We start from the raw sequence: 16,575 nt of genomic DNA, 5'->3' as shown, positions 1-16,575 counted from the left end.
TCTGCGCGCCATTTAGGAGCGACGTCATCTGTCACGTGGTAATGAGTGAGCAGACTGCTGTCCCTGCCGAGGATCTCGACCACGAAATTAGTTCCTCTTCGGCTGGTTATTAACATGGGTGTATTTCGAAATTTCATATTATCGAGTGCTGCTATAGGTTGGAATGCCCTTCCTCTCTCACTCTCTCTCTCTCTCAATTACATTGATAGCGAAGAACTTTCCGTTTATTTTGTTCCTCCATTGTTATATCTAATTTCAATGCTCTGAAATGGCTGTGGGGCAACTTTTTTAGAGGGAACCAGACTGAACATGTGCATCAAGCATCCGTAACCTCGCGAACGAATTGGAGATCAGCGAAACAAAGCCACATTTCTGGGGCCCTTCCTCCACGATTGGGCACGTAAGTATATTCTTCGAATGTGCATCAGCAGTAAGAAAAGCGAGAAAAACACATTTATTGAAGCGATATAGCATGCACTTCCGTTGCACATGTGATCCTGTTTGCTCGAAAACATACGACACACGCTAAAAGAAAAAAAAAAAAGAACGTCTGCAAGCGCCGCAAACGTGCAGGTACAAAGTGCACATCGCACTTGCAACTCCCTCTGCTTGTAAAATGCGCGAACTATTTGCAAACACGGCGTAAAAGGCGATCCACATTCACCGTCAATAAAAGCCTTATATATCTCACGTTGTACACCACGGGAACGCAGCAATGCAAAAATCGCAGTTGCTATTTAGCTATATACGGCACTTCGCGTCACGAAATCTTGACACTGGAGGTAACGATATGGGGAGGATGTCATCGTATCACGGGTGTGTGTGTTAGCTAGTGTTAACTTGCGTCACTGTCTAGTCTGGTCAACCTCAGCAGTCTTGAGATATTAGAACAGCCTCGAGCAACGAAGAAGCAAGTTAGGAATCTTGCTTCCGTGTCAGAAAAAGTGCACCATCTTCGCTCCATAGCCGAATTCATAAAGTTTGTTGTTCTTGAGTGCTGTTTGCCATTGACCGACCGCCTTCTCTATTACTATGTTGAAAATCGCGATAAGCTGGCATCTGCTCTTAGGGACAGTTCCAGTGCTGCAACGCGCATCTTGAACAGGTTTCGCTGGTATAATATCCAAACGAGTAGCGTTCGAACTCACGTTGAAGATAACGCTGAAAGTGCTGCCAGTGAAAACCACGGGAGTAAGAAGGTATGGCTGCTGGCTCTGCGTGCAAAACTCGTTCCCAACGCCCAAAGAGTCGCGGGCTGATGGTGACGAGGCGTCACAGGCGATATAGTATATGTGCATCCACGGTGACGGGAATAGGCCACAAGAGTGGTGGTAATGCGGAACGGGGCAAGGGGCACTTCGCCATCGAGAAATTCGACGCCAGCCAGAGTTCACGTGTCGAGCTCACTGATTACGGTCGCCTCCCTCCTCCCCCCTTTCTTCCTACCTTCTCTCTCTCCCTCTTCTTTCTGGTCCGATAACAGTGTTGGAATCGCGGCGAACTCTCCTCTGTCACGTCTCCATTCGTATTCGAAGCGCGCGCACCACACTCTTTTAATTCTTCCTTTTCGCGTTCAAAGCTGTCACTAGCGCAGAGAAATAGAGGACGCCTAACTTGGGGAAACATCTCAAATACCTACTCTCGAGTTTAGCAAAGACAAAGTGAAAAAGAAACGAAAAAGAAAGAAAGCGAAAGTGGGGGAAAGTGATACAGCTGAAGAATGTAAGGGACCTGGTCCGTCGGTACTTGGCGAAAGAGATTATGCAACTCGAACGATTTTTATTGCCGCGATAGGTGAACGCACCCAGTTCATGCGCCATTCGCGGCCAGCCTGCCCCGTTCATTTTCGTTTTTCGTTAAAGGAACCGCTCTGAAGTTGCCTATATAGTATCATTTCGACCAGAACCCGCTTTCTCTATAGGATATAAATGAACTTCCGCAGACAGTGTAGCGTTTTGGTACATGTCTTTGTACCTTGCCTTTCACTACTGAACGCTGAAAATGCATGGAGATCGAGACCGATTGGGAAGAAGCCTTAAACAACTCCATTTCAGGTGATACTGCAGATTTACCAACGGTCGCCTTAAGGCAACCATGTACAGTATCATAGCCGTTGATCCCGCCGACAAAAATGGAAATAAACACAATTTATCGATTTCCTGTTTAAGGGACAGAGTGACTCATGACGTCAGGAACAATAAAAATATCTGCAGATTCCTGAAAGCGAGGTGAACAGAGTTCAAGTAATGCAAGGACCGGTGATAACGGTTGTCAGAATTCGAATTTCGTAATTAGAAACTCGTTCTTATTACGCGTGCTCATCGTATAAAGCTCCGTAACAAATGTCAGCAATATTCTGTTTAACGCTTGCAGGAATTATGTGCTGGGTGCATAAAAACGTGGACTTGTTATAATTGATGATCTGCTGTATAATATAAAACCGCCAACCGCAAGCAGTGTTGCGTAATGTGTAAAATGGGCAATCATGCAGACGTGTCTGTCTTGACAAACAAAAGACTTCATTCTGCGACAAAGAACCGGGGGCGACAGGAGATATGCCGTTCGGAGAATTATACCGTTCAATATTAATTGACCACGGTCTGCAGTTCGAGATATTCAACAAATATATTGACTCAGGCGTTCTGCGCTTACTTCAGTTAGAGCTCGCCCGTACTCACAGTTACTTTCTCTGGCATTCGCAATGGCACCGGGGTGGCATTATACGGTTTCCGGAGCCTAATCCAAACCACAACGATCCGAACACCGTTAGTGCTGTAGCCCGCTCATGAAAACCACACAATGGAATACTGCACCACGTATATGTAGACGCAGAAGAGGCCCCTAGACGAACAAAGCTTGACAAACGTGGCCCTAACTGCCAACTAGCATGGGTGCCGGTGGCAGCCCATTCCAATACGTCACAGATCGAGAACCAGTGGTGACCTGGCGCGCGCATCGAGTGGCGAGGCTTTAAGGGCCAATGCAAGGAGGGTTCCCAACACTGAGGGAGGGTCAGCCCTCGGCGTCGACAGGGCATCAAAAGAAAGAAGCGCCGATGGTCTCATAAACCCTTCGCAAATTTGCAAACGGCCCCATAAGCCATCTCTTCCCATCATGGTCGCCGTATAGACCAAAGCACGCAGATGTGCGATGTATGGTATCAGCGGTGCCTTACGCGGGGGTGAGCGGCTGCGCTTGTCGTATACCTAGACGGCTGCTTTTCGATTGAGCCTCCGGTGCACCCCACAATGGTGCCCCTCCGCAGCCCCTCGAGGCTAGACTACCCCCCCCCCCTCCTCTGCCTGAACTCCTGCTAAAGCAAATGCCCCCCTCTCTTCACGCCTCCGCGAAGTCAAGCTGATGCCGCTGCCACCGCGGTTCCTGTGTGGCCTCGGCCGTCCACCGCACTGCTGATGGTGCCCTCCCTCCGTCGCACAAAGTGGCGGCGGCCTTTTCGGTGGGACCGCCACTTTTGACAAGAGACCACGGCGCGGCACCATTCAGACGAGAGGCGGCCGCCTCTTTCAGTGTGTTGTTGTGTGTAGTGCCGTTTGCGACCGCGCGCTGAGTCGCTGCTGGAAAGGTCATAATGAAGATGGGGATACACTTCCTCTTCAATGCGGGAGTTAACAAAGCTGAGCACAGGGGGCATGTGCAAACAGCGGCGCAAAAATGAGCGATTGAGCATTGTTCGGCGTCGGGCTCTGCACTTCAGGGCGGCCTCATTCCATGATGTATGTGATTCTACTTCCATTGTGACAAGTAAACAGACTTTACGTCCCTGATCAACGCTTGCCAAATCGGTCAAATATATTCCACCTGACAATATTGTGCCGTGACTTATATTGCGTCTGTGTGCTAGCTAGGTATACATTGCGAGCCGTCATGTTCTCTTTAGGGTTGCTAATACTTTGCCGTGGTGCACTTCATCTTCCATTGAACGTTCTAGCTTATAGACCCAAAGAATACACTGTTTAAAGGAGTATGTTATCGACACTACATTAAGAAGCAAATATTTGTTAGACACAGCTCCGGTGGGATGCTGCTTGACTACAAAACACCAGTGCGATTCAAGCGAAACCATGCGGCACACCAAAATGCCTTGTGATCGGGAAGACGCATGCACATAGATTCAACGGCGTTCGATTTTAGTTTGTTCAAAACACAGGCGCACCTATGTTTCTTGAAAACGGCAGTATGACGCGGCACGAAAACGGATATATACTGAGCTGAATCATGAATTGGGCGGCTTTTAGAGGACGAATTGTAACTTTCGCTCCGCACAGTCAACGAACAACCTGGAACGAGATACCAAAAGAAGCATCCCAGTTGTGCTGTGGCCTCATCGCAGCACACATGCACCAAACGGAAATCCCAGATATCGCGCACTATGTGCATTCCCAATTGTACTGCGCATCTAAGAACGATATGTTGTATACATGAGAAGGAAGCCGATGGAACGTATTCATAGAGGAAGTGCATTACACAACACGTGCAACCGACCATACACCACTACGATACGCCTGAGTAGGCAGCAGTGTTCCGAGTTCTGTGAAGCAACATGGGTTTGTGAGACGACGCCTGCCCGATCGCAGTTATTGGTCGACGAACATGTTCTGTCATCGTGTGACTCGGGGGCGATGCAGCTACGGACGCGGCGGACAACAGCGCACCAACCTGCGATCGCCATCCACGGGTAGAAGGCGTTGGTGGGCGCCTGCGCGACGGCGGCCGCGGCGGCGGTGGTGCTCTGGCAGCAGGAGGTCCAGGCGTCCGAGACCCTGGGCGCCGCGGCCGACGCGTCGAAGGGCCTCATCGGGTCGGTGGCGGCTCGCGACAGCGAACTGGAGGGCCACGAGGCGGCCATGTCCTTGACGGCGCTGCCGAAGCCGTTCTGGTCCTTGACCAGGCACTCGGTCTTGAAGGCGCCGCCAGCGTCGCTCGGGTACAGCTTGCAGGCTGCCGCGGCCGCGGCTGCGGCGGCCGCCGACCCGGCGGCGGCGTCGTACGAGGCGGGTGTTCCGGCGGCCGCGGCGTCGTGCGAAGACGCGGCGCGGGCCGCGACCGCGGCGGCGGCGGCGGCCGCAGCGGCCGTGGACTGCGGGTACGGCGGCACGAGCAGGCCCTGCGGGAACCGGTAGGCCTGTTCCGCCGCGCTGCCCCCCTGGCCGTTGTAGAAGCCGCTCTGCTCGAAGTACGAGTTCATCATCTGGCGGCCGCCCTCGCTGCGTCTTCCGACATGGGGGATGGATTGGCAATTTGTCTTTTTTTACGCTCCTCGTCAAGGTGTTGGATTAAAATCGCCCATGGCCGGGGCGCTCGCCGAGACTCCAGCTTTGCGGGCCCCGGAAGGTTGGCCGCCGTGGCCAATCAGGGCGCCCCCACGCCCCTCGGCGGCCGCCTCCTCGCCCTCGCGCCCCCGCCGCCGCGGGCGCCTCCCCGCGGCAACGCGGCGCAACTCGCCGCCACCTGAGTGACAACGGCCCCCTCCCCGCTCCCTTTGGCGGGCTTCCACGCGGCGCCCGCTGCCGGCTGCGTTTGCCGCCGCCGCGGTATTGCTGCTCTTTTCTTGCGCTCTCGAAGCACGCGCAACTTGCTCTCTCTTCGCGGGCCCACGCGGCCGCTTCTTCAGCGTCGCCCCGCTGCGTATAAACGCCGACCTTGAAGCATCGCGCCGCTTACTTTGCGCCGTGATTTACCGCTCGACTCGGCCCGAGCTGATCATGTCACTGCGAGCTTGATCCCGATGCCTCGCCCGATGTGGCCAAACGTCTCCTCGCGAAATTAAAATACCCCCCCGCAGCAACGCGGGCTACACCTTGCTCTCGGTCGGATTGCTTTTGCTCTGACGCAGCAGCATGTGTTCCGCAGTTCATTTACCGTCACCTAAATGTTCCAAGCCTGGCTCTGTCATTCAATCTAGTCAAATTTTCTTCGTGCAATCAGTTCGTGAATGACTCGTATGAGAGGTTTCCGGTGGTAAGTATATCTTCGTCGAAAGTCAAGCACAGATATGTTATAAAACACTGTCGAAGGCGCCTCGCATCCCCTTTCCAGTCAGCCTGTCGAAGGGTTAGCTCAAAGCCTGGGCTTCCCTTCTTTGTCCATTTGCTTATCTATTCAAACCAGTTGGGGTTGCCGACCGGTATATTCAATGACAAGAGTCAGCATAATCAACACTCAGCCTGGCATTCCCTCTTTTACGAAGTATCGATATTCTGTTAATTTATAAAATATTCTACCTTCTATAAAGTCATATACCTAGTATTTCCACTTGAAGGAAAAATTAAAGCGTGAGAGATAGGGAAATGTGTGCACGGATGGGGTGTGTAGATAGTTGATGGAATAATATTAAATAATTTACCTAAATTTTGTGGCATAAATTAATGGAGATAATTAAATTTTATTAATTTTACAGAGACATTGCATGAGGTTCGCATTGGGGTGGCAGAAGTACGCATAATAAATGGTAATTTGCGTAGTACATAAACATAATTCTATGTATCTGCTTACGTCGTTGCATCGTAGACACCGCAATGCTTGTTAAATATTCCCCTGCAATTCATTGTTCGTGGGAAAGTACAATTCGTAGCGCGTGATTTGCCATGAGGTAAACTTGTGGCTGACTTCGTTTATGCGACAAAATGCGCGTAACAATTTGCAGAAACCACATTGGCAGCATTTTCAAGGTAAAGCGTCTTGTACAGAGGAGGACCAGCGCCGCCGAAAGGGAAGAAATTAGCCCCCTCCCAAAATGTTAAACATGGGCGATGACTTTTCTTATACTGAGGTCATGGTACTTATGCACTAGCTAAGGCCATTTCAGATATCGGATGGACCTGACGATGTACCTTGCCAAGGAACTTGAGTTTCAAGAAGTGAAAGAAGTGCAACACAGCTACACTATGTACTAACATGAATAAAATGTCATGATTTATATTTCCCATATGTAGTAGCTTGCTATAGAGGTCGCGCCAGGTAATATCTCAAGGAAAAATCAAAATGTTTCTCTCTCTTTCTCTGCGAATACATTTATGGTTAAAAGACCCATGCATGCGTCCGCAGGAGTCTTTTTCATCTACTCTATTTTCTTTCTACTTTCACCCTTATAATTTCACAATGCCGCTGTTCAGCCGGTGTGATGATTGTATAGCAGTCGCTACTCGACTCCCATATGTTAGCGCTGTTTACCTGAATAAACATGTAGAAATATCGAACATGGCTTACCACATGGAACTCTTAACTTCAGTGGTCGCAGTCATTTGACTAGAAAGCTGGTAATAATATGTTCATTGATATGTCCAGAAGATGTCCAGTCGTTATAGCCTTCATCTTAACTAGTCCGTGCACTCGGGCACTCCTTTACAGCGAGCGTATATTGAGTGATGCCAGGTAAGTAAAACGCCTTCTCTCTGCAACTCTCTGCATACGCTTAGCGATTTCTACAGCTCCGAACTCATTTACTGTGACAGCACCAAGATTTCACAGGGCACATGCCATCCTCTCAGGAACAGCCTTCCGCTTTTTTTTTTTTGTTCTTTTTGCGAGGCACACGATGTCGGCACACAACGTCGACATGCACAAGAACCACCACTCTCAGAGTCCATGTGGTACACAAAACCCCACGAAAACGTTACAATCTGAGGAGCTGCGCGAGAGAAGAGTGATTTTTCAGGGAAAATTTTGTTGAGGGACTGACAACCAATTTTCAAGGTATATATGTATATATACATACATTTAGTACAATGCCCAGCTTACCGGTCAGAGTGTCTAATCATGGAGTGCTAACGCGGAAAACACCATGGAACATTTTTTATCGGAATTGTTCGATCTGCAGCGATTATGTAGTCGTTCACTGGAAGCATGCTGAAAACGGTGACAGGTGAGTGGGATGGCGATTATACACCGGCATTAGTGGGAGGCAGACGACAAGCGTGTCCGAAGCTGTAACAGAGTATGATTTTGTTTCTCAAGTCGACGTTCCTGCAATTCACGTTTTCCAAAATGTTAAATTATCTCTGCGATAATAGCTACGTGCTTTCGTGGTTTCCTGTCTGAGTGCTTTGGTATTTAACACAGTCAAAACGAAACCAATTGGATCGAAACCGAAACGACGTCTTCGCACGTGATACGGAGTTCAGCGCGTTGCCGTAGCCATGCGTGCGTTTTTAATTTCCGAAGCATAGACTAATTCTCGAGTGTCTAACCATATGCCAACTGTAATTTTAAGCAATGATTATGCTACACTTATTAACCATCGACTTACGCACTGTAATTTCATAGAATAGATCCAAAGTATACCAAGATTTCACCGCCAGGTCTCGCCGCTTACTGGTTGAGACTTTCTTTGCCAATTTAAAATTACAATTCCTACTTAGACCGCGCACAGAGTGCTGGATTCTACCACTATAAATCATGGTCATTTCATTTCTGTCAACGTCTCACGACACATTCCGGCCAGTTGTAAGTCTCCTTAAACAAACGAAAGGTAGAGAGGTCAGCCGGAGAAGCGTGTTTCTGTTCTGCTACTCTACAACTGGGGTTAAGGGTTAGGGAGAAATCGTGACAGACAGAGAGAGAAAACTTATAAAAATGAGGGAAGTCCTAAGTGGGTGCAAGGAATCCTCAGTCCAAGACCCCTGTTAGCCTCACGATGTCTCGAGACCGCCGTATAACCCGGCACTGGGCGGCAAGGTCCTAGTTGGACAGCGCAGCCTTCCAAAAGGGATAGGTGGTTTGAGAGTTGGGGAAGGAAGAGGGAGTGGAAGAGGGAGTACGTGCATTCGGCTCCAAGGGCTGCAAATTACCCTAAGGGCATCATCTAGATTCTCGCCGGCAGTGGAGGACAGAGTTTTCCTCCATTCCTTTTTCGTTTTCTTTTTTTGCCATATGTATAGGGTAACGTTGACGATGAGGCGCTTTCCTGATGACGACAGCATTAAGCCGACGACGTAATGATTAAGACAGATACAGCAAAACCAATTTAGGGCTTTTAACTGTTCTTGCTGCGAAAGACTGCTCAACCAACGCGCACAGTTCATATTTCTGGGCTCCATATGTTTGCTTGCGTCTATCTACAAACAATTTAACTACGAAGTTCAAAACATATGCTGCTATATTTCTAGACGACTAGCGTCATCGCACTGATATTCTTGTCGGCATCCTCTTCCATCCCCCTTCTGGTACCTTTTCTTTTTCCTTCCCCAACGTAGATTAGCAGGTTGGAACACACAAGCTTGGGACAAGCTCTCTGCCTTTCTATAAATAAATTTTAGTACTGCTACTACTACTACTACTACTGGTAATACTACAACTACTCTAGCAATATTACTACTATTACAGGAAATACTACTACAGCTAGTACTAGTAACGCTACTACTACTATTATGCTACAAAGATTTTCGAAACCGCTTGCTTGCATTCGCAGCGACAATGTCCCCCTTGCTAGAGTCTGTTTCTGCTGAATGGTTGCGAAGGTAAGGTCCACAGAATGATCTAAACACTATAGTGTTTCTTAGTAGTCACGGTAACTCTTGATATAACTCCATTCATACCTAAAGCAGAAATTATGAGCAAAGCTTAATTTAGAGGGATGTTCAGCGGTATAGAAATGGCAACGCTTTCAATAACGTGGTTGAATTCCCTCCTAAGCAAAAGGGACGAGGCTTGTGTATTAGAGAGATTCAGAGCGACGGAAGGAAAGACAGGGTGGTTTACTGGAGTTTGTTCAGTTTGCTACCTTACACGTGGTGAGGGGGATGGGAGAGTTAGAGAGAGAGAGAAAGGGAAGACAAGAATTCTATCAATTAGGATCAAACAGGCATACCGCTCCTGGCGCGGCCTAGGCTCAGGCCTCAATCCGCTGGTTTCTTCAATAAAGTTGTTTCACTCACTCACTCTACGACCAGGCAGTGAAGTCTGTCGCCTTCAAGTATTGTTAGGAGAGTGCTTGTGGCATTCTGGACTGAATAACTGGGAGGCCCGGTTCCCAGGACCTTTGAATCGGTAAAATGCCGATCGTCTATCCTACCTAAAGCACACTGATGCGTCTGACATTATTTGTAGAAACGGGAGCAGTGGCATAACTACTAAATGATCTAAGGTATGCAAAGTAGTAGTTGCAAGATGGAAACTTGAGTCAAGGGAAACGAAGAACAACAACGGCAGAATAGGGAAGACTCCGTACGGTGCCAGCGTCTCGAGAGGAGAACTTGTCTTCGCTTGTCAAAGTCAAGACTTCATTCCTGCTGAAAAGTTCATACCGGACAGAATATTAGGCCCTTCCCTTCCCCCCCCCCCCCTCGTCTCTCCGCGAATTCCTTTTTTGTTCTTTGTCACCATGTTTATTACAGCTTGCCAGAGAGAACAGATAATTAAAACTTTGTTAGCCACTCTGATTTTACGTCTAACCGATTCCCTGCTGCTGGGTAAGGCATGCCACTCTTTAGTTAAAATTACTTCTCAGTTTGCATGCAGTCTCCCAGTTGATACACGAGTTCAGCAAAATTTGCTCTGTATCCTAACGTCGCGAGAATGTCGTTGACACCACGGTCTGGGATTTGGAAACCAGCATTAATGTGATATGAAAAGAGTATCTTGTAAGTATCACTTGAACATTCGTACTGGCTAAGTGTCATCCTTCGTCGTTTGAAAAGGGCGTGGTATAAGCTATACTAATTCTATTATAAGCGTCAATACAGTTTAAGGATTCCTTGAATGACTCACTTCGAAAAAAATTTTTTACTGTGGAGTATAGGTGCTGAGCGAACTGCACAGGGTAAGAGAGTAAGAGCCTCAGAAAAAAAGCACACCATTGTAGCATATATACATGCAATGTAAATGTATAAGAACGGCAGAACTCTACAACCTGGTGTGGTTGAAGTATACAGTATAGGACCGGTTGTAGAGAGGTAGATGAGAAATTTACTTTGTTTGGGCTTTTTCAAATTTCTTATGAAAAAGTGCACTTTAAGCTGATAACATTGCACTAAAGCACTGGAAACACCGTAGAGAGTTTAACACTGCTAGCAAAACGTTGTTGCTATACAATGGGTGCTATGCTGCTATCTCGGAGGCTGTATAGTCTGAGAACGCCGGGGTCATAAAACACGTTCGGAGAATGCCACAGACCTAGCGCAACATGTGCACGAGCTTCATATTCGAGGAATGCAGTGAAGGCGGCTAGTCGGCTCTGTTTAATACCGAGGAACTGCGCTTGTGAAAAGGAAAGCTCGACCTTACGAAGAAGGGAGAAGAATCACGTGAACATAGGGGTACACTTTGTTAATTAACAACCACGTTGAGTCGACAGACAATGAAACCGAAGGATGCATAAGAGAAATTAAGTTTTCTTCATTTCTGCGACCATGCGTGCTACATTGGCCGCTAAATTGCTTTACGGGACATGAGGATGCTGTAGGTACCACGCCGACTCATGGTATGTAGTCTTTTGTTCTGTTTTCTTCCGCTTCACATTCAACCCAAACAGGAAAAGAAAATAAAGAAAGAAAAAAAGAAGAAAAGAAAAAACCAAGAATGACAGAAAGGAAAAATCTCTGTCTATCGCTTCGGTAGTTTTATTCAGTAAGCGATAATTAACAAGCGTACATACCGTTTGCAATAAAGCGGCAATCTAATACACACGTAAAATTTGCCCTCGACCAAAATGGTAAGCTTTTGCATGAATACACACAATACCCCGCCAAAGCTCCAATCGGTACAGAGCATGATTATTCTTCAACAAGCGAAGTCACTGCAAGAGGAAGACGTATCAAGTTCTTCTAATTCACCTTGTTTTAGGTACGTGGTATATACATTGCTCGAAGTTTAATAATAAAACGCTATTTTAAAGCAGAAGCCACATCATGGCTGTGCGATATAGACCTCTGCAGGTACAACGTCGACCGCCCTGAAAACCTATAATACACAAACATTCGTCCACATTGGATTCTTGATAGAAAGCGGCCGTCGGTATTCTGAATCCAACTCGCGTGGTATCGTTATCCTTATCAGGATGCCACATAGTAACTGAGCGATCACCGTATGTATAACACTGAGGGGTACTTTAGTAAGGTGTCCTTCATAGGCAGTGCCCTAATGACACATTTGGGAGATATTAAGGGCATCAACGGAGCACAAGAGGACGTGTATATAGGTTCACTGAGAGCGCATAATCACGTACATAAATGGCCAGTTTTTCAAACCTGGCTAAAAGAAAAAAAAAGAGCAGACGATAGTGAGAGAGTAAAACTACAATTATAAGAAACAAAATGAAGGCGTACGTGGCGGCTAGAACGGGCACGCGGTATGGCTCGCTGGCACGACGGTGAAATCGGAAGCCGTTGCCGAAGTGTCATGGCCGTTATATCACCGTTCTTCGCACTCCTTTTACCCTGCGTTACTTCTTTCTTTCTTTCGGTGGCACTTAGCCTCCGCTAGTGCCCTCTGCATAGTTTCCTATTCTCTTTAATTTTTTTTTCTCTCTTCGGTTCGCATGTCCGTAACAGCGCAGTCTTTCTCCCCTCCTTGCTACCCAGGCGTGCCAAGATAGGGCCATTAATGCGACACCGGTTCCAGATGAGCAATGAAAGTGACTTAAAGTGCCGTGTTTTATGGCCTGCCACATCGGCGGTTATTACAAGCCAGTTCCGCGCCCCGCCGTGCTCGGTCAACTTCTATCTTCTCCGATTTCCTTTCTTTCTTTTTTTTTCTCGTTCTTGACCGGCAGCACTGTTTAGTGCACCCCATTATACCGGCATGCGTGTCTGTGTGTGTGTGTAAAAAAAAACTACATGCACACAAGCGCGCAGATTGTTTCATTTCCACAGACATACGCTTCCCGAGCCTATCAGCGATGCGGCCCCATATAGAGTATATGCCGAGTATATACATGTTTATAAGATGCCGTGGCTCCTGTATACGAGCACTTCATTGTTTTATCAGGTCACGACAGTTTTATGCCCTTTAAAGAGAGTGCCCGGATTTGGCCGAGGACGCGGCAGACGAGGGCTTGAGCAGTTAAGGGGTGCTTAGGGTCATTACCGGCGGTACAGCACTGTTGTGGCTCGTCTATCACGTGTTCCGCGTTTTACGAGGCGTCTAATTTATTTTCTCGTTCACAAGGATTCCGTGACACTGCAATCTCAGAATGTCCAGAATTTCAGCGCAAGCAGCTTCGGTGATATTAATCACCGAAGCTGATTAAGTTATCATGCGATGATGAAACTGCCGAAATAGTCGAAAGTATAGTTGTGTCCAACACGCCTTATCACTCATCAATTATGGCCCCAGCAAAGCGTCTCTCAAGATCGGACACTTTTGAGGCGTTTCGTGCTCGTCGCACGACTGCGCGTAGAAAAGCAATGCAAATCGCGTGAAACATCTTGTCGGCTCATATGGGTGGAATGTTTCGTATAAAACACATGTCTAACGTGTCTGACAAAGTCTTTCTGTCCTTTATAGGCACGTCAAGAAAATCACGAACAGTGTTTGCAAAAGTCCACTAAAAATGCAATTCTTGCGACCAGCTCTCTGGACCGGCAATAAACACCAGCAAGACAGCGTATATTATATTTCATTCCAACCGAAAACGCCGCGATCAGATACATACTTAGAATGTACACTGTAAAATAATTTACACCCTAAAAAGTAAAAAAAGGTGTAAATGTGTCTATAACTCACACCCTTAAGGTGTTCATTATATACATAACACTCTAAGGGTGTGAGTTATAGAGACATTTACACCCTTTTTCACTTTTAAGGGTGTAAATTATTTTACAGTGTATACGAGCGACCAGCATCGAAGGTGTCATGATAAACCAGTACCTCGGCATAACCCTATAGACTATTCGCTGCACTGGCAACCTCACCTAGTTGAGCTTTATGAAAGAAACTTACTTTCGGCTGTTATACGTTAAGTAGGGCACGACAGCATTTTCACACATAATTATTTCGTGTGACATATTTAAATAGAGTTTCGCTGTCATCTTACAGGCTGCATTAAATTTATGGGGCATTACGTACGCATCACATAGCGTCCTAATCAGCCGTCTTCAGAGAACGACTATAAGAATATTTGCGTCTGCCTCACGCTAGACATCATCTGTTGCTCTCTTTACCGAACTAAATATACCTCGCATTAAGTTATCACGCGATGATCAAACTGCCGAAATAGTCGAAAGTATAGTTGTGTCCAACACGCCTTATCACTCATCAATTATGGCACCAGCAAAGCGTCTCTCAAGAGAAGCGCAAATTCATTTTAACAAAGCCTAACAAAGTATATGGGCGCCGTAAGATAACATTTCTCGGAGGTATATTAGGAAATAACCATCCAACTGTCATCAAAAGTAACGCTAACACGTCAAAATGCATAAAAACGTATGTTTTGTCTGAAAAATTTGTATCGCCAATTTAATGCTTGCAATACTTTATTGACGCTGGATTGTCTGAATGCTCTGTCCCGCAATCTTCTGTTATAAAACGTACACTTCTGTCTTTGTTATAGCATTCATTGTATGCCTTCTTCATGATGTCCTTCGTGACAATACACGATATTATATAGACTAATTATACGTCCTGTCAATATTACTTTTTTGCTAATAATATTTTGTAATTGCCTTTTTGTGATCGATCCCTCACTAGCCTAGTCGACTACGGACCCAGATAACTTCTCATGTTATTATTATTATTATTATTATTATTATTATTATTATTATTATTATTATTATTATTATTATTATTATTTATGAGCGAGTGTTTCAAATCATTGAGAGACGAGAGAAATCTGTAAAGCCATCCCCAGTCCCCCTCCCCTTTTCAAAGAGATTACACTTCATTACGCGTAATACATACGACGTTACAACAATGGATCTAGGGGAGAGGGGCTATTAATTCTATGGTTTAGCAACAGCCAAGAAGCTTTGACGCTTTATTGTCCACACGAGTCATGGTGAAAGTTCTCCGCAAGAACAGTACGGCGCGTAACGACACTCCGTAAATTAACCCTTTACGGTTAACCTTAAGTAGTTTAGCCTATTCTTTTAGCACGCTCGTTTTCCAACTTCTTTATTCACTGGTAACATAAAACATGCAAAATGGCTGCTTCGTCAAGGCATAGCTATTATGGCTGCCCTGGATGAGCTTCACTTTCCTCTTGCCAAGTCAAGTTGGCTTTTTTGCACGACAAGGCGTTGCTGCAGGCAAACTCACTTATGAAATAAACCGTGTTTGTGCAGTAGCCTATGAAATTCACTTGATGTGGTTGAATTATTGGCGTCCTACTAACGAGTGCGTGTTTGTATCATCTTTACTAATATGCAACTTTGACAAACCAAGGATACCGGTGAAATTTCTGTGGATTATAGCGACGTAGAGCATTGCGTTCTCAAACCACCTTGTACGGTTGAACAGCACTATGTATATAACTTATTGTCGCTACTCCATATATGTGCCACTAAGAGACTTGTTTCTTTGGTAAACTGAGCTTTATTAAGGGGAAAGCTGACTCGGCTGCTCTCATTAACGATGCCGTTTCTTACAGAATCGTGACGTTTGCCCATAATTATTACAGGTCACTGGTTGAGACACGTGGTTATGCTGGCGGTAACTGGATCGCTTTGATGATGACCAAACTATAAACCTACTGCTTCTTTGCCCCGTTCTTTACCAGTGTTTCATTTGCCCGCTCCTTGAGGTGTAGACGCGCAACCATATCTTGAACTACCTATGAAGAAAACATGAAGCAAAAGAAAGTACAGGGCAAATTATTACGTCTAAGTGAAATGTAAGAATATTAAGAAAAAGGGAAATGAATAATCGGGGTCCATATGTCTACCAAGAAGTTCGTTAGTCAAATCAAGAAATGTGACGTGTTATATCACTGTCGACCGCTATTGTTACAAACTAATGGCCGCTCATGCGTCTATACTCTCTCTCTCTCTCTCAAGCAACATCTATTGAGGCCTGTGAATACTTGTCCACTTTCTCGGCATCAAATTTTCATTAAACGTGGACGAACAGCAGCGCTTCATTTCATGAGGTGCGCGCACCTGAGTGCGAGTGAATCAAGCCGTGTTTCTCGCTATATAAGAGCGGGGTCGCGACAGCGACTCCCTCTTTTTTCTCACGCTCCTATACTCCATGGAAGCTGTTATACATATACGACTAAGGATGAACCGCGCATCTATACGCGGCTTCAACTCTCTGAAGAAAAGCTCATTGCGCTTGCGAAATCGAGAGCGCGTACACGGGAAACCCGCTGGCGGGCCCGTCGAAGCGCACAAAAGAACTCTGAGCCGCAATCGGCGAACCAAGTCCAACGAATAGATATGCCGAACGGGTGCCCCCACACTGGTTCGCGCACCCCTGCCGGAATACACACGAAGGATATAGCCACGTGTGCCTAGAATGAAGATTGTTGCTTACTGTCTGTCTTCTCGCTTCTATTGCGTTTCTATTGCGACGGCAGGGTGGGGGAGGGGGGGCGGTAGTCAGCAAAATAAATGGAGAGAGAGAGATAGAAGAGAGGGCGGAGAGGTTAGGTGAGTGGGAACTGTCTCGAAACGGGCCAATCGA

General features: G+C 46.6%; 1 protein-coding gene across 6 annotated transcripts in view; it reads right to left on the bottom strand.

Annotated features, from left to right (window-relative positions):
• The window catches only part of LOC139059100 (homeotic protein ultrabithorax-like), a 488,317-nt gene that overhangs the window by 111,741 nt on the left and 360,001 nt on the right, over positions 1–16,575 (bottom strand). For 3 of the 6 annotated variants that reach the window (XM_070536997.1, XM_070536998.1, XM_070536999.1), the window contains exon 1: positions 4,678–5,343. The exons of the other annotated variants lie outside the window; for them this stretch is intronic. In XM_070536997.1, the coding sequence (XP_070393098.1) occupies positions 4,678–5,209 (532 nt within the window). In that variant the 5' untranslated portion in view covers positions 5,210–5,343. Of the gene's footprint in view, positions 1–4,677; positions 5,344–16,575 lie in introns of those variants that run through there. 6 annotated transcript variants of the gene reach the window in all.

This window comes from Dermacentor albipictus, chromosome 4 (genome assembly GCF_038994185.2).
Source record: "Dermacentor albipictus isolate Rhodes 1998 colony chromosome 4, USDA_Dalb.pri_finalv2, whole genome shotgun sequence".
Classification (NCBI taxonomy): Eukaryota; Metazoa; Arthropoda; class Arachnida; order Ixodida; family Ixodidae; genus Dermacentor; species Dermacentor albipictus.
The sequence above is the reverse complement of the archived record's forward strand: the minus strand, read 5'-3'. Positions and strand labels throughout refer to the sequence as shown.